The sequence below is a fragment of the Mercenaria mercenaria genome, chromosome 16 (assembly GCF_021730395.1).
Source record: "Mercenaria mercenaria strain notata chromosome 16, MADL_Memer_1, whole genome shotgun sequence".
Taxonomy (NCBI): domain Eukaryota; kingdom Metazoa; phylum Mollusca; class Bivalvia; order Venerida; family Veneridae; genus Mercenaria; species Mercenaria mercenaria.
Window position 1 is genome coordinate 33,425,829 of NC_069376.1, and position 26,203 is coordinate 33,452,031.

A 26,203-nucleotide genomic window follows, 5' to 3' on the forward strand; every position below is an offset into this window, starting at 1 on the left:
CTCATGTACAAGAGACAAACACACACACACACACGTCTAAGCAAACAAGGGAAATGATCTAAAATCTTTGACCCCCAAGTGTGATCTTGACCCGCAAGTGTGACCTTGACCCCCAAGTGTGACCTTGAACTCTAAATTTGGTGTAAAAGTCTTGAACACGACAACTTTCCTTGTTATGGTGAATAGTTGTGCAGAGTTACTTGAATGCAAATAAAAGATGAGTGGACAAGAAAAATGACCTGAAATCTTTGACAAAGTGCAACTTTGACCTTTGAGCTATGGGTCTGTATGTTGCAGGAGACACATCGACTTGTTATGGTTGTCATTTGTGCCAAGTTACTTCAAAATCTGACACTGCACAACAGAGTTATCAGTCGAACAAGATACTGTGCACGAATATATGGACAGGGGTAACACTATATTATATACATGATGCCCTCACTCCCTTCCACATTTTAATGGCAGAGATATAAAAACCCTAGTCTCCAGATGAAGAGCCATTACTATCTATGACCTTTATGCTGGAGAATACTGTCAAACATTTTGGTTAGGTTTAACGTCGCACTGACACAATTATAGGTCATATGGCGATTTTCCAGGAAGACCATAGGTGCCTCTACGTGCATTATTTCATCACGAGCGGGCATCTGGGTAGAACCACAGACTTTCTGAAAGCCAGCTGGATGGCTTCCTCACATGAAGAAATCAACACCCCGAGTGAGGCTCGAATCCACATCGTTGAGGGGCAAGTGATTTGAAGTCAGTGACCTTAACCACTTAAACCACTCGGCCACAGAGGCCCCTCAGTCAAACATTAAGACTGGTATCAGATTCAAAGATTAAGAAGGAAAGACAAATTCTGAAGGCATTTCTTTATTTTTTTAAGCTTGTAATACTGTCCACAGTCTAAAGTAGATTATTACCCAGTGTCTATGAGTATAACTCTTGAAAGTTACATAAAACTGTAACATTACACATTTTCAATATTAAAATAATGTTCAAAACAGATAACACAATTTAAAGCAACATATTTTCTTGTATTTAACCCTTACCCTGCTAAATTTCTAAAATGAACTGATCCATCATTCAATTTGGGCAATACCATTTATTATTTGAAGGGGTGTTCACTGAAAATTTACTGACTGAATAGCGAACAGTGCAGACCATGATCAGACTGCACGGATGTGCAGGCTGATCTTGGTCTGCACTGGTCGCAAAGGCAGAATCAATTTCCACCAGCAGGCTAAGGGTTAATATACCTAATATAAAATTAACATTGTTTGACGGATGATAATCTACTATAGCTTTGAAGACATAATCATGTACATTCAAGATGGTTTATCTTCATATATGTGTTGAAAAATCAGTATCTTATTATACCATGCACAAAATATTTCACACCTCTGACATTACTGTCAAGAAATATCATCATGTTACACTGATGTCATCATGTTATACTGGTGTAAGAATGACAAATGTTGCTATGTAGCACTGTCATCCACATTTACAATAGCATGCATAATATCATTGGTATTGTGAATTATACCAATGATATCATGGCATGTACATGGTGAACTAAACAGTAAACATCCCCATGACATGATTCTATTAATCATTTAGGATAATGTGTCAGTGGAGCAGGTGATATAAACGATATGGATAAACCAATAGTTATAGTCTACTTTAGTTTTGAAGACAAAATCATGTACATTCCTGGTACATTTTATTTACTGGAAGACCATGGCAAGAATAACTATGTTTACCTGTATCAAACAAACAAATGATGTCCAATATACTGATCTGTTCCAATGACAAGTTAACCTCTATGGACAGTATATATCAAGCACAATTATCTGACATGCTTACTTCAATGAATAATATATATGGAGCGCATGATCTGACATGTTATCCCAAATGAATTGTACATACTGAGGAAAGGATCTGACATGTTATCCTCAATGAATTATACATATCAAGTAGCATGACCTGACATGTTATCCCCAATGAGATGTATATACTGAGGAACAGGATCTGACATGTTATCCCCTATCAATTATACATATCTAGTATCTGACATGTTAATTCCAATGAATAGTACATAAATTATGTGAAAACATGATCTGACACATTATCCTCAATGAATTGTACATATGTGATAACATGATCTGACAGGTTATCCTAAATGAATTGTACATTTTCAAGTAACATAATTATTCTCACACGTTATCCTCAACGAATACTGTGTAACATGATCTGACATGTTAACTTCAATGAATAGTATATACTGAGTTACATCATCAAGACAAATTTCATCATTTCAAAAAATATCTACAACAACACAAATGAGCATTAACAATAAGTATACAAAAAATAAGTGTAAAATCAATATGCGAAAAATTCTTGCAGAAACTATTTCAACATATTTATATGACACGCTAACTTGAAAACTGCCAAAGATATGACAGAACATAAAAACGTTTGTAAAAAAGTACTGGTACTAGATCTAATTGTGTATCTTTGTTCATTCTGCTGCAACTAAAACAACAGAAAGTCTAACTTAAACATAACTTGTGTTATTTCTATCAACAATATTTCCTAAGTGTTTCAGATTTATACATTAATAAAGTCAAGTACCGGTTTTTCATCTAGTTGCTCTCTATAAGTAATTGACAACTAACCTCTCAGAATTCAACAAAAAGGCCAGACAATTTTGGTAAGTATTTAAATCAACAATCCCATTACCTTTATATTTAACAATGAATGAACGTCTTTAGCTCAGGCATTATCAGCACCAAATTCAGGTATTTTATATGTTTTATTTGCCATTTCTCAATGACCTGTAATAACATTATAACAAATAACATTATTATGAAAACAAAGTCAATGTTAAAGATATCAGGCCATTATAAAACTAGTATAAATACAAATTACACTGGCTGACATATTGTAACAAACTAGTTTTTAAACTAAATTTCTTTATTTCTTAAGTAACCATTTACACATACAAATAATTAAATTTGCTACACATACATTGTAGTATTACTTATTATAGATCTACTGACATATTCTGTTCCCATTTTGAATTGATACCTGCTAAATAGGCAAAACGAATTCCTTAGTAAAGATCAGTTTTAAACGACAACCAGAGCACGGCTAATCTATTAAAAGCTTTTTCACTTTAACAGATCTGTTATTTGTGCCTTTTTTTTGCAATATTTTAAATTTGGGTTGCATTTGTAAAATTATATCACAAGCTTACTCAATCTATCATATCATTACTTCATCTTGCTGGAATTTACAAGTGTTATAAACAACATAATTATTTTCCTAAATGTACGAGAAATGTTAAATGCACTACCATTAAAATGACAGCTACAGTCAATATACCACAAGGCGTAAGATGTTTCCTTAAGTGTATTTATTTTCCTTGTTAAATAAACGCTATTTTACTAACACATTTTCCTTTTATACGGTCAAAAACTTCATTCCAACTGCGTAATTAATAGAGAAGCCAATTCGTGAAGATTTCGCATCAGATTTCTTATTCAGTTTTCACCTCATTTAATGCAAAAAAAACTAATTTACATTTTACAATGGTTTAAAATGCATAAAAATGAACACAATATGCAAAAATGACTATTTACAAACATATAAAACAACTTAAGACATACACATATAACAATTACCGTAAAATACATTTTAAAGATAAAATTATTTACAGGTAAAATTCAATGTTTATAAAAATATTTTACTATCTCAATGAAAGTGAACTGAACTTGGCAGCTTTTACAAGGCGTAAAAAAAAATTGTTTGTTTCCGGTATCCCGACCTATCCTAAATTTTTGGCCCGACCCCAAATGTTTTTACGGCCTCGGAATAATTTTTTCAACTTTTTAATAAAAAGTTGCAAAACTGCACTTCTTATGCTTTTAACATGGTCATTGATGTTAGAAATCAACTTCCTGATGCCCTAAAGGCATAACCCCCTTAACTGAATTTATTTTTTGACAAAAATAAATTCCCTTAATAAAAAAAAAATCCAAAACAATAAATTTTCCGACCTACCTACCCTAATTTTTTTTAGCATGTTACCGGAAACAAAGAATTTTTTTCAGGCCTAATGAAGATGTTTGTTAATAAAACCTACAAGAAGTTTCTATGGAAGCACAGAATGCGACCAAACAAAATAACCGCTGACTCCATTTGATTAAGTCTGTTGATGAGAGGTAAGTAAACGGAAAGTGCAACACTCCTCATACCCCATAGAAACTAATTTCTCTCCCACTCCTAAATTGTTGGCACCTGCAACAACAAGCACTGCCTAATAAAAATTTGTAAATCTAATTAAATGACACAAATTCTATGTAAAAACATAACTTATAAAATTTTAAGTATTAAAATCCTATTCTGACCTTAATAGTATTTTACTATGCAACATGATTGCCATATTTTTCTGAGAAATACTGGGAGCAAATTATGGTTTTCTTGGTTCCAGTATGGACAATACTTTGATTCAGGGTACTGGTCAGGGGCCACCAACCGGACGCTTTTAGAGGTTTTTCGCCATTTTCTCCTTCATTTCCTTCATTACAACTGTGAAATTTCACATGAACATGAACCCTCAAGAAGAAGACTTAATTTGTTTACCCCTAACAAATGATTAATGCCCTTTCCAGGGCGGAATGTAGGGTCAACTAAACTACTTACTTTCACTGCTTGGCAGTACCATATATCTGGACAGTTTTTTTACAACTGTTATAGGAACCTCTGTACTGATGACATTTTGATATGTAATGTGAAAATGAGTCAAAGTATTCATTATTGGCCTGAAAGATATAAATTTTATTCAGATTTTTTTTGTGTGGAAAACTGCCATATGATAGTAAGAAATGCAGTGCGGATTTCCAAATCCCCCATGATAGTTTCATGCTTCAATATGAATGACGAAATCAAAAAATGAAATTTCCTCATCAATAAGTTCTTTTTGTCAGATATAATTCCACATCATTGTTAAAAAATCAAATGTGTGTTTGACTTATAAAAGATTGCTTAAAATACAGCAAAATTTAGCAGCTACTAAACTGTCCGGTTTGGTGGTCGTCCGGATTTGGTGGTCCTCAACCAGTAGAGGTAAACAAAAAAAAAGGTTAGAATTTGTAACTGTCAATGTACTAACACCCTTACCCTGCTAAATTTCAATAACAAACTTGTCCATCTTTCAATTTGGACAGTACCATTAACTCTTCAAAGGGGTGCTTACCAAAAAGAAACTGCATGAATGGCGAACAGTGCAGATCTTAATCAGACTGCATGATGTGCAGGCTGATCAAGATCTACACAGCATAATAAGGGATCTCAGGGTATAGTATCTGCATTATTTTCATACAATTCTTAGGTCAGCTAAGGAGTCTCTAATTACTTAACTCTCACTGTAGATACCCATGAAAAATGTGCACTACTGTACAATGTGGTGACATGGAGAGTAGTTTCCCTTCACTGTAATGGCAAAATGGAAAAAAAACTTTGTTCTGATGCTGGTAAATCATCTAAACCTCCCATCTTTTCAGGTGGTCCCTGGGGATAAAAGAAAAAGACCATAAAACAAGGCCATTTTTGGTAAACACTTTTTTTTCTGTAGTATGCAAGTAATTTAAACCTTATCATGATGGATGCGACTGATTCTTCCTTTGCCACCTGTGTAGATCATGATCAGTCTCCACATCTGTGCAGTCTGATCATGATCTGCACTGTTCACCATTCAGTCAGTATCATTTTGGTAAGCACTTCTTTTCACAGTTAATGGTACTGTCCAAATTGAAAGGTGGTCAAATTCATTATAGAAATTTAGCAGGGTAAGAGTTAAAACTATGTAATCATACTGACAGTTACATGTCTAAAACTGGCTTTAGCATTTGTGACATTACAGTTACAACAGACAGACCTGGAATGGTGACACACTTTTTTTGCATGTTTATTTAAGTTAATGCAATTTCGTCAGCTGTTCCATCACTAAATAAAATATGCTTCCTACTATACTTTATACTGTAAAAGAAGCTGATTATCTGTTTATTACACTGGACCGCACTTCCTATCTAACCCCATTTCCAATAATACAGCATAACTCTTCACATTTCATCAACTTCCTACCAGCGAATTAGTCAGTCTGCATGCACTGTAACATACAAGGACTAGCAAAAAACATGCAATTAAATGCAATGACCTTTCACTTCACTTTGTTCTCTTTAATGCATTACGTAAACAATAATTCATTAGCCGTAAAAAATTTAACAATAAAACCACCTGTTTTGCATCTACAAAAACAATGCCACGATTATTCTATATAAAGGTTGTATGTTTTGTCAAATTATAAACCCAAGTTTATATCATTAACAAGGAAATAATTTAAGATTTAAATTTATACAGTTCAAAATGTTCTGCTTCCTAATCTTTCTTCATACATACCATAGATTAACGGATGTGCAGGCTGATCTTGGTCTGCACTGGTCGCAAAGGCAAAACCAATTGCCGCCAGCAGGCTAAGGCTTAAAATGACTGTAGTAAAGATTAAAATATAATTGAAATTTACGATCTGTATTTTGTTTGTATATCTACAATTTGTTTTACAATATTCAAGAAAAATATATACATATCTTATTTCCATCTCATTAAAAAGTAAAGATAAAAACTTACGACAATGAAACAATGAAAACGAAAGGGACTCAGCAAATAACACTGATATTTCAAAAAATGAAACTTCAAGCTAAGAAATAAGACTTTTTATGTTTACTGTAAATGATTTTGCTCTCATGTACTCCTTATTTAGTAACACTACGGTCTTTTAGGATTTCACCTGAACAATTAACACTGCAGGTTGTTTGGGAATATTTGGAGGATATTACAAGACCTTTTAATTTCCAGTGAACAGACTAATACACTGTTTCTATTATAGTATTACAAGGTTATAAAGGAACAAAATATTAAATTACTGCCAATCTTCCTACTTCAATACTCCTATTTCAATGCATCAATATAATTAAACAAACAGTTTCACAAAATTCCAAAATTCTTTACTGCATCGTCTCAGATAGTAAAATGCACTAAGTTCAACAAAAACAAAGTCATCCGAAAAATGCATAACATTCAATAAGAGCAAGTCATACGGGTCTATGTGTGTGTGGTCCCTACTTGAATTTAATTGAAAAGGCAGTAAGGATATAAAAGCTTTACCAGTCCTCTCATTACCATTGGTAAGGGTCAGGTTACAAGTGCAAATAACAAATACACCTGTATTGAATTTAAATTGGAAAAGCATATCTGTATTACAATGCACCATTTTACAACAAGCGCTTTCATAACAAGTCATTTCGCTATTAAAGCCTTTACAAAATAAATTTCAAATAGAAATGTCTATGAAACTCTTCTCTTCATAATTATATGGCAATGTCTCTGGCAAATAAGGATAAAAAACTATTTTAAAGAATCAAACGATGATTATTATAGGTAAGCATGTTTAGAAAAGTTAAAAACTGCACAAAAAAAATATTATTGACCAATTTTGAAGAGGCAGCAGTAGAATGCTTACCCTGCATTCTTAATTTTTAACATTCATGACAACAAAGATTCTAACTAACCAATCAAAGAGCTGTATTTTAGCGTACCTGCCAGTTTCAACTTCGGTAAACCAAGCATTATTTTACTATGTGCACATATAGCGGCTTTGTAAATAAATATCACACTATTTCCAAAATCAAATTAAATTTTTTTAACCTCACATGCCCTACAAAACCACAATGGATTTTAAACTTTATTTCTTATTTTGAAGTTTGAGATTTTAAATTGGGAATCTATGATAAAGTCCAAGTAAAATTTAATCATTACCTAAAGGAAATTAGTATCATTTTGCAATGTTTCGGACATGCTTAAAAAATAAATTAACTGTATAGGTTATAACCAAAGAATTATAAAATACACAGAATGGCAACTGGCTGTAATCTCGCGTGAGCTCGTGTCAGAGCGTGATTCGGCGTTATCTTACTAAAAACAAACATCGGCGAGCATGGAGTTACAATTTGTACCTTTAAAACTACATTTAAAATACATGTTAGCTTCTAAAACAAAATTAGTTTAATGTGAAATGGTCTTAAGACACGAAGTACACGTTTTTTTGCCATTGAAAGAAGTGTGCTCATACGGTGATAATTATTTTACCGATGAATAATTGCTTTCGCATACAAAATGGCGCGTGGAGAAAGCGCCACTTCCGGTAAACGAGATCTCGTTTTTTTGTCACGGGAGGTTGGCGAGATTTGCTCTATATGCCTTTCAAGTTGCCAATCTATTTATTTTTATAGCTCTTTGGTTATAACACACTAAATAGTTGTTCTTTATTCTATATAAAATTGACCTAATTCCAATGATCGCAGCACACATCAGGACCCATTTTAAATGTCTGTAACCTACATTTTCTTGAAGAATATTGTCAGTGCTAACTAAAGATCAAAAGAAAAGTGGGGGTCATGTTTGATGCAAGAAAAATAATTTCAGTCAAACACACAAACTGCAAAATCAGCTAAAAATGAGACCCCAAATTATACTGGTGGTGTATGATCTAGGTTTCCATAAAAAATTTGGTAATGTTGTTATTTCATTATGAAAATGCTACCTACATGTCAAGCATAGATCTGTCATCTGATTTTTGCAAAAAAAAATGCAAGAAAATAAGGAAAATAGCTCTACAGAGCAAAAAAAACTCTGAGGACTATTTGTATCCGCCATTACGCGACTATCATTTTTTTTTCGCGCCATTTTTCTTTTTAGTGTCTGTATGCCTATATGTGAACTCCCTCAGATTTTGTAGGTCAAAATTACAATTCACAGGGTTTAGGAAATTTACATTACAAAACAAAGTGTATAAAAATTGACAGGTAGATTTGGACATTTGAAACAACTTGATGCAATTAAACAATACAACATGTTAACTGCCAGGTGCATAATGTTGTCTTTCATTCCACAGTGAAATCCTTTATATTTGTGGAAAGCTAATTCTCATGGATTTTATGGATGAGCCAATGCATTAAATTAACTATTATCATGCTGGACATGACTGATTCTGCCTTTGCAACCAGTGTAGATCATGATCAGCCTGCATATCCTTGCAGTCTGATCATGATCTGCACTATTCGCCATTCAGTCAGTATCTTTCTGGTAAGCACCCCTTTTTAACAGTTAATGGTACTGTCCAAATTGAAAGATGAACAAGTTCATTATAGAAAATTAGCATGTGGTAAGGGTTAAACCTAAACAAACAAGTAAAATTGCAACTGATTTTACAGCCATAAATTCATATCCCGATGAAGTAGTCCTTATAGCCCAGACCATGATATTCCTTGCCCACAAAATTAAATGACATTACAGTATGTGGTATTCATCATGTTGTAGTTGTTGTTTTCTGACAGCTTGTCAAGGTCATTTCGTGCTCTTTTTAATTAATATTATACCAGAATTAATTTTTCATTTTTCTGAAACTTTATGATATTATCAATTATTTTAACGAATAGAACTGAAACAAGTCATATGGTGCAAAAAAACTGACAAGACTGTTGGAACTTAATTTCAGCGCTTTGGGTACTGTTACAATGCCCTACAGACTGGGTAGTGATCTTTCATTGTAATTTTACTTCATAGCTTAATTGGCATTCACTGAATGAGGATTTTATCATTTCTGTTTGCTTCAATGGCACGATTATAGATCTTATGGCAACACTGCGGCTTTTCATGGTTGATGAAGATCCCAGATGCCACACTGTGCATTATTTCGGACACAAGTGTGTATCTCAGTAGAATCATCGACCTTCCGCAAGCCAGCTGGATACGAAAAAATCCCAAGTAAGGTTTCATACCAACTGCTGTGAAGGGTAAAAGTCAGGGACCTTATAATAACCACTTTGGCCATGGAGGCACCCTTACAGAAAAGACGAAAACAGAAAACAATGATAACTATCCCTGGATTAAGAAATTCCTACTATGCACATGAAAAACAAGGTCTGAATATAGATATCTACATTACGGTCTTCAACGGCAGAAGCCAGGACACTTGTGCCTACTTTTCCGAAATAAACTGAGTATGAACTGAATGTTAGATTCCAACACTGTAACCTATTATCAAAGAAGACTCGATAAATAGCTGCTAAAGCTTGATAAATGTATTTTCAATATTGCGTAACACATATTAGATTGTCAGAACAGAAACCTATAGACTGCAATCTTGCAACCCGTTTTTGGATTACTCAACAGTTTTCTCTTAACAAGAGCTGTCTGTTGACAGCGCACTTGATTATTCGAAGAACTGATGGAAGTATGGGGTCAAAATATTACCAGAGATTTTCAGACAAAAGAAGAAAAATAGATAGCCTAAGACAAACAATGTACCTGTATTTGGTGATCTGGATAAGTCTTGCACTATACGGCAATGTGTAACCATGATGGTAAACAAGTTTTCAAAAATTCAAAGCCATATATCAAACAGTTTAGACAAAATATGGACTGGTATTAAAACTTAACTAATTTCTATGTCATAAAAGGGCCATAACCGAGCTAAAGTCCTTGTCCTAATTATGTAGTTTTGCCTACATTATGTGGACTACGATGGTAAACAAATGATCATAGTTTCAAAGCCATATGACAAACAGGTTAAGCAAGATATGGACTGGTATGAAAATTTAACCAGTTTCCGAGTCCAAAAAGGGCCATAATTCAGCCAAAATAGTTGACAGAATTATGTACTCATGCCTAAAACTGGACATGGTGATGGTACACTAGTGTTGAAAGTTTCAAAGCTTTTTCTCAAAAGGTTTTGTCAATTTCCTATTAATTTCTTTATTTCCAAAACTGGTTTACAAGGGCCTTCATAATGTCCCCCACCCACTTTACAAAATGTAACACCCCTGGGATCATTAATAAGGGAATATATACAGAACAGGATCATTAGAAAACATTCTTATGCAATAAATCCAATGACAGAAACATGAAATTCTTGCGTATATAGAACCTGAGACAGTATTTTCATGAAACATTAAAATAAGAAACTCATAAGAAAACAAAATTAAGTAATTGATGAGTCACACATTAATACAGCAGTATATCTAATTAATCAGGCAGCAATACTTTCCTAACAGCTGATTTAAACTATTTCAATCGTATATTTATTTTGAACAGAAAGCTAGTTATAATTAATTGGAACTTTCCATAAAACTTAATTAACCCCAATTTTCATTGAGGTGTAGGCTGACATCAGTAGTTTTGATCTTTTTTTTATTTTTTATTTTTCCCCAGTGAAGACTTCTTAACTGCATTTCCTGTATGTGCCCCTTCAGCTCCTACTTAACTACCAAATATCTGCTCCTCTGTATCTCCTGAATTTTCACCATTACCTCCATTATCATTCCCCATTATCTCTTCATTACCTCCTGAATCATTCCCGATTACCTCCTGAATCATTCCCCATTATCTCTTTATTACCTCATGAATAACTCCCCATTATCTCTTCATTACCTCAATAATCATTCCACATAACCTCAATAATCATTCCCCATAACCTCCTGAATCATTCCATAACCTCCTGAATCATTCCCAATAACCTTCTGAATCATTCCCCATTATCTCTTCATTCCCTTCTAAATCATTCCACATTACTTCCTGAATCATTTCCCATTATCTCTTCATTCACTTCTAAATCATTCCACATCACTTCCTGAATCATTCCCCATTATCTCTTCATTCACTTCTAAATCATTCCACATTACTTCCTGAATCATTCCCCATTATCTCTTCATTCCCTTCTAAATTATTCCACATTACTTCCTGAATCACTCCCCATTATCTCTTCATTATCTCCAGAATCATTCCCTGTTATATCCTTCTTACCATCTTTACTGGTCGTTAAAAGTGAGCTTAGAGGGTGTGAAAATATTTCTTAAACTCGTTATACTTTATAATGTAAGCTGAATTTTTGAAAGGGGAATATGTACATATATATATTTCTAAATTCAGTGCTATCATTTTTGGTTGATTTGATTTGATATGGGTTTTACAGTGCACCAACATAGTGCAAGTTATATGGCACCAAAAAGGACTAAAGGTTTTGCGTTCTCAACTCATTTACATCAGGGTATGGAATCAAAACAGAATCAGAGTTACAGCAAAACCAGGTTCTCAGATGATATTAGTAGCCTCTTAAAATCAGGCAAGCATTAAACTGCGGGTTCAATTCCTTTCATACACAGAATTTTTATCGATAGCTGTTTTACCTATACAATATTCTTTATTAACACATTTTAGAGTTGACCAAAATAATCTAAATGCAAATGCATTTTAAACATTGTTTCTGTTTTCACTATAAATATTTACAGTCTTGTTACTTCAACTTAACTACAAAACATTTATAACAGAATTCAGATCTATGTACATACTGGCACAGTATACTAAGAAACTAAGGTACTAAAGAAATTGCTGTATTATCAATATCAAAACAACTATAGTTAAGTCACTTTAAGTATTCAATTTCGGTTACAACAGTCTGGCACAAAATGAAAGATATCTATTTCCAGGGGTGAATGCAACAGAAGTCTAAGTACTTCTTACTTAAACTTTTGTTGCATTCACCCCTCCATTTGGTATTATTATTGTAAGAAGACACAAAAAGCTATGCATGCAAATTGCTACATCTATACTTATCTTTATGTACATTACCTATAATTTATGTATATTGTTTGATTGTTTTTGTTTTTACTAGGTTAGGAGTCATACAATTCAGTTCATTAAGGTCTTATGGCAACTTTTTAAGCTTTTGACGGTGGATGAAAAGCCCAGGTGTCCCTCTGTGCACTGTTCTGTTTCAGGCATAAACTGGCAACTGGGTAGAACCACTGACCTTCCATAAGTCAGCTGAATGGCTTCCACACATGGACAATTTTCACAACAAGGGAGATTTCATACCCGTATCAGTGAACGGCAAGTGATTTGAAGTAAGGGGCCTTGACCCCTCAGCCCTAGAGGATCCCTTTTTATCTACTGGGAAGTTGCTTACTGCAAAGATAAAGACTTTCTAAGCATTTATGTCTGTGTACATGTAGTGAAATCTTAACCTATTTAATCATAAGGCGTAAAAAAAAATGTTTGCTTCCGGTATCCAGACCTATGCTAAATTTTTGACCTGACCCTAAATGCTTTTATGGCCTTGGGAGAATATTTTTTTCAACTTTTTAACAAAAAGTTGTAAAACTGCATTTTTTATGCTTTAAACATGGACAGTGATGTTAGAAATCAACTTACTGATGCTCTAAAGGCATAACCCCCTTATTTGTACTCATTTTTTGACACAAAAATAATTTCAGAAAAGTCTCACTTAATAAAAAAAATCCCCCCGATTTTTCCAACTTACTTACCCTATTTTTTTTTTTTAGCATGTTACCGGAAACAAAGAATTATTTTTTTTAGGCCTAAACAAATGTATACAACAAAATAATTACGAGGATAAAATAACTTTAAAATGATGTCTAAATATTTAAAACTAATCTTCTTCTGGTCTTGAAGCACAATGAAGGCAATCTCATATCTCAGTTTCGTTGAAATATTTGTATAACTGCATGAACACAAATCCCCAAATCTCGCAAACATACCGGTAGCTTTTTTAAAATATGTACAAAAACATAACCCTGGATGTCCATGAGTTTTTAAAAACACTTAAAATGCTAAAAATATGGCAAAACAATCACTTTTAAGCACCTTGCCACCAGTGTAGAATTATTGCAACATTTTCTGTATTTTTTACAGTTTTTCTCACATTCACTGGTATAGCACATATGGCAAGCTTTTCAGGTATCAAAACACATTAAAGTCATAAGTATCTCCAATTGTTTTTGATATCGATACACTGTCAACTGATATACAAACTTTGCACATCACTTAAAATCCTTCTGAATTGTATTTCATCCAGCCGAATCCTTCAACCAGCTTTCACAACCTTAAATTATCAACTAAATGTTACCTGGTCCCTTAGCTTTTTTGTACAGCAATGCTATTTATACAATGTCAAACACCTGAAAAATTTGCACAAAGAAATGTGTCCAATCTTCATGTGTAAATACTGTTTTCCACATTTTCCCGCCAAAATGCATTACTGGTACATATAAAACCTTCACCCACTTAAACAAATTTTGAGCACCCCACCCTTCTACTGCAGGGCGGTACAACGTAATGTGTCAATCCAGCCATATCCTGGTTTCATCTCTTCCCAGGTATAAATGCTTGGACCTGTCATGTTTAAAAACACTCTTTTCTCGTTGATAAAGTTACAAGTTGCATTGGTAACCTGAAATATAAATGAAAACAAATTTTAACAACAAAACATATACAAATTTAAGAAAGATATTTCACTATTATTTGACTGTAAGATCAAAATTTTTGCTTTTTTTCTGTTCGGTTTAATGCAAAGTATTTTCCAACCACCTTCACAGATATAATACTTACAGCCTGGACAAGAAATGAACTTCATAAACCTTTGACTACCAAGGTCTTGTAGTTTTTGTATGACATACATTATCATGATAATTATGATAAATATCTATGCCATGTCATTCGCAAATTCCTTGACAATTACATGATTAACCTTTAACCTGCTGGCAGCAACCGATTCTGCCTTAGCGACCAGGCTGATCATGGTCTGCACTGTTCGCTATTCAGTTAGTAAATTTTCAGTGAACACCCCTTTGATAAACAAGTGGTACTGTCCAAATTGAATGATAGACCAGTCCGTTTTTGAAATATAGCAGGGTAAAGGTTATAAAGATAAACCATGCCTATAAACCTTGAGATTCAGGTGAGTGTTTGTAAGTTGTGTGTTTGGATTTTCCAACAATTTTTCAGTCATATAAACCACAGTGTTTACTTGTAGCAGGGAACACAATGCCTTACTTTATAGTGCTGCCTCACACGCCATAGACATGTGACATGATACCCCACCCAGTCACATAATACTGACACCGAGCTGACCAGTCCTAGAACTATCCTCTTAAGATAATTAATAGGTCCATGTTTCTGAGAAAAAAAGTTCGAACGTCATCAAATCATAGAAAGAAAGCATTGTTTTACATGAAAATTTAACAGCATATAAAACATTTATATTATTCTACAAAACCGTTGTCAATTTACTCAAGTATGTATAGAATTCCGGAAAGGGACTGCATAAAGGGGCCACACTTCTGGACAGTTCAGCGCCTTTAAAAACTCACCATTTTTAAAAAGCTGTTAATGTCTTTGTTCTGATGCATTTGCAACATCGTGTGAGTGTTTAAACTTTACATAACTTGGTAAAACATACTTTTTGGACAATTATTTACATTTATTTCTTTACAAATGGCATTCTTATTAAAAGGGAAACAACTCATTTAGAATATTTTAAGTATCCAACTCTGTGGGACAGAACAGTAAAACATGTATTGGACAGATAAGTTGTGCGTCAAGATGCTGTTCATTTACTAAAAAATCTGTTGTTTTGTGATATACTGCTAAACCCTAATTCTAACTGCCAAGCAAAAAAGTTTCTAGAACCTTTTTAATGTCTTTGAAATGAAGCATCCAGGGAGCAAACCCAAGACCTCTTACAACTAGGCCACTGCGGCGGTTCAAAAAGCTTCAGATAGACCTTGACTTGGATGAGCGGCCATAGTGGTTCGCTGGTAACACTGTCTGACTACGAAACCAGGGATCACGAATTCGAGCCCCCGCTCCTCCAACTTAAAACAAGAGATCACAGAGTGATCTTGGCGCCCACCAATGTGCCATTTTTGAGTGTTCCAAATTTCAAGACTTACTGACTAGCTCAAGGTCAAATTTCATTTCCGTACACAACACAAATCTATGCAAGTGGTCCGAATTTGAAGGCTGTAGCTTGAGAAATGTAAAAGTAGGTCACTAGGTCAAAATCAAGGTCAAATGTTACTTCGGAATACAAAACTATGCATGTGGTCCAAATTTGAAGCCTGTACCTTCAAAAATGTGAAAGTAGGTCACTAGGTCAATGTAAAGGTCAAAGTTTGTTTCGGTACACAAAACTATGCATGTGGTCCAAATCTGAAGGCTGTAGCTTGAGAAATGTAAAAGTAGGTCACTAGGTCAAAATCAAGGTCAAATTTTATTTCGGAATACAAAACTATGCATGTGGTCCAAATTTGAAGCCTGTACCTTAAAAATGTGAAAGTAGGTCACTAGGTCAATGTAAAGGTCAAAGGTCATTTCAGTACACAAAACTATGCAAGTGGTCCAAATATGAAGGCTGTAGCTTGAGAAATGTAAAAGTAGGTCACTAGGTCAAAATCAAGGTCAAATTTTATTTCAGAATACAAAACTATGCATGTGGTCCAAATTTGAAGCCTGTACCTTCAAAAATGTGAAAGTAGGTCACTAGGTCAATGTCAAGGTCAAAGTTTTTTTCGGTACACAAAACTATGCATGGAGTCCAAATTTGAAGGCTGTAGCTTGAGAAATGTGAAAGTAGGTCACTAGGTCAAAATCAATGTCAAATTTCATTTTGAAACAGGAAACTATGCATATGGTCCAAATTTGATGCCTGTACCTTCAAAATGTGAAAGTAGGTCACTAGGTCAAAATAAAGGTCAAAGTTTTTTCCAGTGCACAAAATTATGCATGTGGTCCAAATTTGAAGGCTGTAGCTACAGAAATGTGAAAGTAGGTCACTAGGTCAAAATCAAGGTCAACTCATGTCAAGGTTCATCTTGCCACTCAAAAATATACATGTGGTCCAAGTTTGAATGTTGTAGTTACTGACAAGAACATTTTAAAAGCTTTTCCCTATATAAGTCTATATGAACCATGTGACCCCGGGGCGGGGCCATATTTAACCCTAGGAGGATAATTTGAACAAACTTGGTAGAGAACCACTAGATGATGCTACATTACAAGTATCAAAGCCCTAGGCTTTGTGGTTTGGACAAGAAGATTTTCAAAGTTTTTCCCTATATAAGTCTATGTAAACCATATGACCCTCAGGGCGGGGCCATATTTGACCCTAGGGGTATGATTTGAACAATCTTAGTTGAAGACCACTAGATGATGTCACATACAAAATATCAAAGCCCTAGGCCCTGTGGTTTTGGACAAGAGGTTATTCAAAGTTTTTCCCTATATAAGTCTATATAAACCATGTGACCCCAGGGCGGGGCCATATTTGACCCCAGAGAAATAATTTGAATCATCTTGGTAGAGGACCACTAGATGATGCTTCATACCAAATATCAAAGCCCTAGGCTCTGTGGTTTTGGACAAGAAGGTTTTCAAAGTTTTTCCCTATATAAATCTATATAAATTATAGAAATAAACAAAGGGCCATAACTCACTCATAAATTGTTGAACCAGTCTGATTTTCAGGGGGACACAACTAGGGTACCAATACATCATTCTGACAAAGTTTGGTCAAAATCCCCCCAGTAGTTTCTGAGGAGATGCGATAACGAGAAATTGTTAACGGACGGACGGACGGACGGACGGACGGACGGACGGACGGAATGACGGACGGACGGACCACGGACGCAGAGTGATTTTAATAGCCCACCATCATCATGATGGTGGGCTAATTAATAACATTGGGATAAGAGTCCCGTGTATAAATAAGTGCTTTACACCAGGCATGCTAAAGAACCAGGGAAGCTTCTGGAATTGGAGCGTCTTCTGTATCTTGCACTATCATCCTACTAAAATTACTAACAGTCTTCTGGAGGAGTCGCCCTAAGGGTTACCGGTGGTGACTATAAATAAGGTTATAAACAACAAACAGCGTCTTGGTCTTGTCATGTGGAAAATATTTATGCCAGATATTCTATCTCAAATTCCTTGGGAGGGGTTTTATTTCATTTAAAAAACCTGTATGTCTCCCTTGAAATGAGAACATGCATTCATGGAAGAAAATACACAATGTACAAATCATTTAGGATACTGTGGCAGTTGAACTGATAAATATTTACACGTTTGTTATTCAAAACTGATACCGATGAACACATCTCTCAATCCTACAACGATCAATCAGTAAATAAAATGTTTACATTTTCTTAACCCTTACTCTGCTAAATTTCTATAATGATCTTGTCCACCTTTCAATTTGGACAATACCATTAACTTTTAAAAGGGGTGTTTACCAAAAAGATACCGACTGAATGGTGAACAGTGCAGACCATGATCAGACTCACTGCACTGATGTGCAGGCTGATCTTGGTCTGCACTGGTCGCAAAGACAGAATAGCTAAGGGTTAATAAGTAATTTCTTCATTCATATTAATTAATAAACATGTTTATATTGAACTTACATTCCACAAGGCAATGTTTTTAGTTTTTACTTCCACTAAAAGACAGCTTATAAAAAACTCGAGTGGGATTTATTACCTACTGCCTTAAGATTGTCTCAAATATACATGAGAAAGGTGTGTATCTTTTGATTAAAAGGTTAACTATAAGTCATTACGCATGTAAGGAAAACTGTTGAAAGTGACAGGTTGACTTGTTACAACTGCCCGAAGGCAAGACATTTAATTAGTCATTAATAATGATCCTTGTTTGCCAATTTATACAGTAAGTATGAGGATATTAGTGAAACATTTGCCACTCCCTGTGTTGCGGAAAACAAGTGTAAGTTAAGTATGACGTACATAAATGTCTGCAAATATACTAAAACCTAGAGGTGCTTTTGAGCAAAGCGCATGTCTCCCACAACTGCCTAATCATCTTAATAGTAAGTCTGTCTTTGTATACTGTTTGTGGCCTATTGGTATTGACATGTTGGAGTAACCGGTCTACAATGCTGTATTGGTAGTGTTAATAATTATGTTCAAGGGCCATAATTCCGAAGTGCCTGGACCGATTTGGCTAGTTATCAAACTTGGCCAAGGACTTATGGTCAAACACATTTTGTTAAAGTTTGGTGAAGATCGGATGAGAAAAGTTAGACTTAGAGTGCGGACAAGATTTGTGACTGACACACAGACAGGAGTAAATCAATATGTCTCCCACACCACTGTGTGGTGGGAGACATAATTACCAAAGTCTCAAACATAAAATAAGTTGTTTGTTTCATAAAGCCACTGCCATCAAAACTTCTGATTATTCAGGTCATTAAACACATAACATAATAGCAGCTTTTACATAATTATCACGAGAACACAGATGTGACAAACCCTTTGTGTTATTTAGATTCTCATTAAAAATGCTTAGGGCAAGCACTGCAGTTACAAATGAATCATCTCACACAGAAAACAATGACATTTCCATACACTGAAAATGACATAACTATAAATAACTTGAGTTTCAATAGCTTTTGTTTGTTTGTTTTGGGTTTAACGCCGTTTTTCAACAGTATTTCAGTCATGTAACGGCGGGCAGTTAACCTAACCAGTGTTCCTGGATTCTGTACCAGAACAAACCTGTTCTCCGCAAGTAACTGCCAACTTCCCCACATGAATCAGAGGTGGAGGACTAATGATTTCAGACACAATGTCGTTTATCAAACAGTCACGGAGAACATACGCCCCGCCCGAGGATTGAACTCACGACCCCGCGATCCGTAGACCGACGCTCTACCTACTGAGCTAAGCGGGCGGGTTTCAATAGCTTTCAAGGAGGGATCATAACCCTTACTGCCTTACTTGTAACCTCAAAGCTCAAGAGTAACCTGCACCTTATCAAGAAGACAAGTGCTTTTCTCACCAGCTACTGGATGAATGGCAGTCCTGTACTAGAGACAAAAAATTTCTGTTAACATTTGACCTCTGTGACTTTGAACCATGGTCTTGCATGTATCATGGATGATAGAGTTATCAAAACAGAACATGAAGAGTGACAGAAGGGTGGAGAGACACAAGGAGGCTGCCCATTTTTCACTATGTACATATCTTGGTAAAGTAATACATCTTGGATGGTGTTGTTTACAAATACAACTAATAATACATTCAATATTATAAACTAATTTATGAAGCATGTATTTGTAATATAAACACATATGCTGTCTGACAGTTTTATACTAAAAATAAGAAAACATCAGAAAAATACAGCAAAATGTGTACTTTACTACTTACGAAATTACTTACACTTTTATAATTATGGTGGCTGACTTCTGCAATTTCTTTCTGGCATGTTGGCGCGTTTGAAGTGCGTTGACATGCCAACAAAACAAAATGACAAACTAGTGCACCAATATGTATTTGTCATATCAGTGTGTTAACTTTTTTTTTTTGGCATGTCATCTTGTTGGCGTGTTTGAAGGACCTGTTGTATCATTTGCTATACTGGCCTGCTAATAGTCATTTTGGCATGTTGGTGCCCTTTAAATGCACCAAAATGCAAGAACAACAAAATAGTTTTGTTGTTCTTGCACGTTGGCTTGTTTAAAGGGCACAAACGTGATAGAATGACAATAAGCTTGCCAATATGACAAATATGCAGTATTAATTTTATTGTGTTGGCATGCTATTTGTCATTCTTGCATGTTGGTGCCCTTAAAACATGCCAACATGACAAATTAGCATGCAATACGACAAATACGGCTTTTTGTCATATAGGCGCACAACTACTTTAGTTATTTTGGCGCTCTTCAAAAGTATCAACAAGCCAGAATGAAATGACAGAAATCAGTCACCATACTTTCAAACATTTTCACCTTTTTCATACAAACTTACATTCAGCTCTTGCTCAATACACTATCGAACCAAAACATGTTTGACTCCCTGACATACAGAATCTCTGAGATACAGAAACGTTTGCAAACTATCTTGCTAAAATCGTTTAAAGTAAAGCCTGTAATATGAGTATGCATCAGAAGTCGCCATCGGTAACCCATAGGGAATTACTGTAAAGAAAAAATCTTTAATCGATGCAAAGTAAATAACTTACAAAAGCTGCCCAAAGTGTATATGAAGTTTCAAACGTGTGCATCATCCGCCGACACACCTCTGCTAATTCATCTCGTCCCTTTGTTTCTTGACACTTATTGTCTTTTGTAATTGATGGATTGTACCCATATGCCATCCTCATGCCATCAACACTGAAAATACACATGGAAATTCACATTTATAAATCTTAAAGGCACGGGCCTCAAGATCCTGCAACACCGAAAAAAGATAAAAAATTTAGGTATGAAGAAATTAATGCTGTATTTCTTAAGACAGCTAGCTTTGAAACTTATTTACTGACAAACTATGTGTTATGGAAACAACTGAGAATTAGTTGTTTTAATTAATTTTTATATTCAAAATTGAAAAGCATTTGTAATGCTTTACTTTAAAACTGCCCTGTTATAAATATCGATATTTATAAACGATGGTTAAATACACATTCCTCTGTGTTGTATTGGTTAACACAGTGGGAAAGGTTTTATTGTGGCGGTGGTCCGGTTTTGACTCTGGAATTGCGGGTAACTGCCAACTTTCTCGCACAAAATTCTATGAGATGAGGAAGAATTATTTCAAACTCAACATCTTTTATCAATAGTCATGGAGTACATTATATGCCTCACCCAGGGATCAAACTCACGCCCCCACTATCCATAGATCTGTGCTCTCCCTATTGAGCTAAGCATATTTTGACATGTGCTAAAGCCTGCAGGTAGCAACGAAGAATAGGATATCATAAAGGGACCAGATTGAGCAATCAGAGTTACTGATACTTGACCCGGCCATGGTAACTGCTTATCCGACCATGGTAACTGCTTACCCGGCCATGGTAACTGCATACCCGGCCTCGGTAACTGCTTACCCGGCCATGGTAACTGCTTGACCCGGCCATGGTAACTGCTTACAGAAAATAGAAGGAAAACAACCAGGACCTCATGAACTCAATTAAGTGAGCCCGCGTGCTTGAGCAATCAAAGCCGCGTGTTTGAGCAATCAAAGCCCGCGTGCTTGAGCATTCAAAGCCCGCGTGTTTGAGCAATCAAAGCTCGAGCATGCAGAGTTTCATTGTATTTAAAATTTTCAGAAGTTCTAAAAGAAGGGTTAACTTTTTGATTAAACTATAGAAAGTTGCATTTTTTCATGTCAAATCCCCAATATTGATATATTTATTCAAGATTTAGGTAATTCAGGCATTCCATAGTTTAGTTATGCACGAAATTTCATGCATTCCTTAATATATATAGAATGGCTGTTCTGTATTCATCACTTGAATAATTAGACTTGTGTGTTGCCTGCCCACCCACTCCATATTGAGAGTAAACTGGTAAATTCCCAGATAATTTCAGTACATTTACATAAGTAACTGCACGGAGGAAAGGGTCCCTCAGAATTTTGAAATTTTCTCCAATATGATTTTAAGGAACATTCAGTTTCTTTTATTAAAATTTAGCAACCGACAACGTTCCATTATAAATTATAATAATTATCATCGAACAAGATATCTACAATCTGAGAGATGGTTCCCTCTGTATTGCATGCTTCTTTAAAACATAAAAAAAATCTCAAGTCGATACATCAATAAATGAAAAACAAATTAAATTTTAGTAGTCAGATATACACTTGATTTTATTTCTGTCCATTTTAAACCTCATGTGAGGACTGATTCTCACCATGAGCATTTGAGCTTTTGTGTTTGCTAGTTGTCCATCAGATATCCCTCAAGACAGATCCTTGTGTATACACTGACTACCATGGTAGTTCGTGGTCATGACCATGATTGACTACATTTTGACCATGGTCGACCACGTTTTGTTATATGGCACCACAGTTTTTGATAGTCAATAATCACACGGTCATATGACCTTCATTTCGCCTGGGGACCATGGTCAAAAACCCTGGTCGACCATGGTGGAAAAATCATGGTTGACCATGTTTTTTTTACCAAGGTCTGATACCATGTTTTATGACTATGGTGCAATTATCACAGCCATGGTCAACCATGGTAAACCATTGTCCCATGACCATGAACTACCATGGTAAACCATGAATTACCATGGTAATAAACCATCAATTTTGACTGGGATATTGAATGTAATTTACAAAAAAGTTTAAGAAATTTGTAAAAGATCACCATGAGTCATAAAAAGTTAACTATAAGTTATGATCTCACTAGAATGGCATAATTTATGTTAATCAATGCTTGACTACATAAAATGTACAGATTAATCTGAATTTGTAATAACTCTTTCACAGGATGAGTTCATGTAAAACTAATCATAATTGAATTTTCAGACCGAACAAAAGGCGACAACTGATGTCAGGATTTTGGTCTTTTTAAAAACGATGAATTGAAATGAAATGTACAAAAAAAAAGTGAAATCTAGAGATGGTACCTAAAAATTCAAATTGCATCTGATATTACTTTCTGTTGAAAAATTAATACTGGAGTACCTCAATTATATAATGGTTTAACTTTCATACTTCATTTTTCATGCTGAAAGGCAATATTTAATCCGAAAAATTTGGTCCTACTTGGAAAAGTGAAGCTAGTGACAGATAACTCTTCTAGGACTATTTAGTTATCTTAGCAAAGTATGCATAGATTCGGATGTGTTTCCTAAAGCTATAGTTTACTTCAAGATCTATGAATAATCATTCAAACAAAAAAGTTGAGCACTATCTTTCATTTTCAAACAACTCATTTAAAGACATTCTTTTTATTTATTACTGCCAATAATTTACAGGTATGGTATGATCATAGAAAATAAAACATTATTCATGAGGAAAAAATACAAATAGACTGTATGAATTTTACGACATCGAATCCCTCAACAATTTACAAAATTTGTTTGCCAAGAATAATCAAGGCCTCAAAATGTATGAGTTAAAAACAGAGCGATATAAAAATGTATATTCTATCTCATGGTCACACCAAAACCATACCAAAAACTGTGCCGAAAGAAGTTATTTCACTTTTTATGACACGCACCTTGTGTTTACAAATGTACCTAATTTGCATATTGACAGAGGCGTGCGGAATTGCATTTGCCTTGTGGAATCTACCGTTACAGAAACTTCGGTTAATATAATGCAGACGTTCTTTAGTATAGATAAAATGGTAGTGTTAGTTAATAAGAAATGACAATCACCTTTCTTTAGCTAATCAACCAAAAACAACGAAGCCGATGTCGCTGTCAAAAATCCCCGTATTTACTGCACGGTGCTATGTTAAATTATTGCAAGTGTGAGATAAGCGATATGCGCTTCAGTTTTGCACACGATTTGTTGTTGTTGTCATTGAATACATAGCCTTAGGTACCATCTCTATGAAATCCTGTAGCATTGTTTTTTATATTTGTTTCTGAATTACTTGATACCTGGAAAAATAATTGAGGCGTGCCAGGAGAAAACCAACATAGTGCGTTTGCGACCAGCATGGATCCGGACTAGCCTGCACATCCACGCAGTCTGGTCAGGATCCATGCTGTTCGCTAACAGTTTCTCTAATTGCAATAGGCTTTGAAAGCAAACAGCATGGATCCTGACCAGACTGCATGGATGCGCAGGCTGGTCTGGATCCATGCTGGTCGCAAATGCACTACGTTGGTTTTCTCATGGCGCGGCTCAATTTACTTTCTTTTGAGTATAGTGAATTAGAAAATAATACCTATAGAGTAATTTTGGTAAAAAATTATACTGTTCTTTAGTTTATTAGATGATACGTCATTCACTGAGTGCAAATTAATGCACTACAAACTAAAGTTAAGAATCACACTAAAAACAAAGTGCAAATATGCACTTAACAAACAGAATTATGGCAAACAAGTTCTTACTGTGAATTATTACTTGTAGGAAACTAATTCTGTGTATTTTTTGGTTGTTTAATTTCGTTCTACGATTTCCCAATGCTTTTACAAATTAAAGGTGGTTAATCAGTTTTTTGTTCACGTAATGTATTTGGCAGAATTTTAACATCTATTCTGCTCACAGAGTACTAAATTCATCTTAAATTTAGGTATTTTTAAAATTTGATTTTCCTACCTTGGTTGCCTGGCAACCTAAACAGAATTATTTCAAAGTTAAAAATGTTGCTGAAATGTGAGTAACCACTTTTAAGACATTTAGAGAATCTCATATAGAAAATACAATATGTTGCAAAAGAAAAGAGAAAAGTTATATGCTCCAAGCAACTTCATTTAAAGCTGCTACATATGTGAGGAAATATTAATTCAAAGATGCTACAGAGATTATCCCCAAGAAAAAAAATCTGTTTCGTTTGCTTTCAATGATTTCAAGTCAAAATAGCTATACTGATGAGGAAGGTGCCCTTATGCATCATTTTGCGCACAGACAGGCAGGTACACCTGGGTATTTGATGGCTTCTTCAAATATCAAAATGAGCCGGCTCAAACAGGTTTTATTTGAACCAATCATCTATACTTCCTGGTTATTAAAGAAATAAACTGCAGAATAGAGTTTGGTAAAAATCAAGTGCTTTGGGAGAATTTTAAGTTCCCTGTAAAAATATCACCTACACTTACAAGCTAAATCTTTCAGCCAATTAACATTCTTTTGCAAAGTTTTTGTCAAACTCTTTACCTCATCAAAATATTCCTCCCAAGCAGGAATATTGATTATGCTTGCATATCAAAACTGACAGTTGATTTATGAAGAAAACTTTTTAAATTTCCCAAAAGAGAATTTACCATTCAATTTTTATTTTTGTTCTTTTTTTTTTATTATTTTATTTCTTGTACTAAATTTGCAAAATCACATGCAAATTAACCCTTACCCTGCTAAATATCTAAAATGGACTGGTCAATCATTCAATCTGGACAGCACAGATGTGCAGGCTGATCTTGGTCTGCACTGGTCGCAAAGGCAGCTAGAATCACTTGCCGCCAGCAGGCTGAGGGTTAAAGGCTCACAATGCCTTTGTTTAAAATGTGTCTGCCACATTTTCCATTATGAACATAAAATACATTAATTTCTTGTTAAATCCTGTTTCTGATAATGACTTTCTTAACATTAATGTCAAAGGTTTTAATATTGCTGAATATAATAGAACCTTCTATTGAATATATTGGTTTTTATTACCTCCCTTTATAACTCTTCACTTTTAACAGTTTATGTGCAGTATAAACCCTTACCATGCTAAATTAGTACAATGAACTTATCCATCTTTCAATATGGACAGTACGTACCATTAGCTGATAAAAGGGGTGCTTACCAAAAAAATAATGACTGAATGGCAA

At 34.8% G+C, this 26,203-nt stretch overlaps 1 protein-coding gene across 1 annotated transcript in view; it reads right to left on the reverse strand.

Moving 5' to 3' along the window:
• Positions 1 to 857: 857 nt before the first annotated feature.
• LOC128549600 (uncharacterized) overlaps positions 858 to 26,203 on the reverse strand; it is an 88,707-nt gene continuing 63,361 nt past the window's right edge. Inside the window, exons 3-4 of the mRNA XM_053526648.1 lie at positions 20,950 to 21,100; positions 858 to 14,368 (exon numbers count right to left, since the gene is read on the reverse strand). Of these exons, the coding sequence (XP_053382623.1) occupies positions 14,231 to 14,368; positions 20,950 to 21,100 (289 nt within the window). The 3' untranslated portion in view covers positions 858 to 14,230. The remainder of the gene's footprint in view (positions 14,369 to 20,949; positions 21,101 to 26,203) is intronic.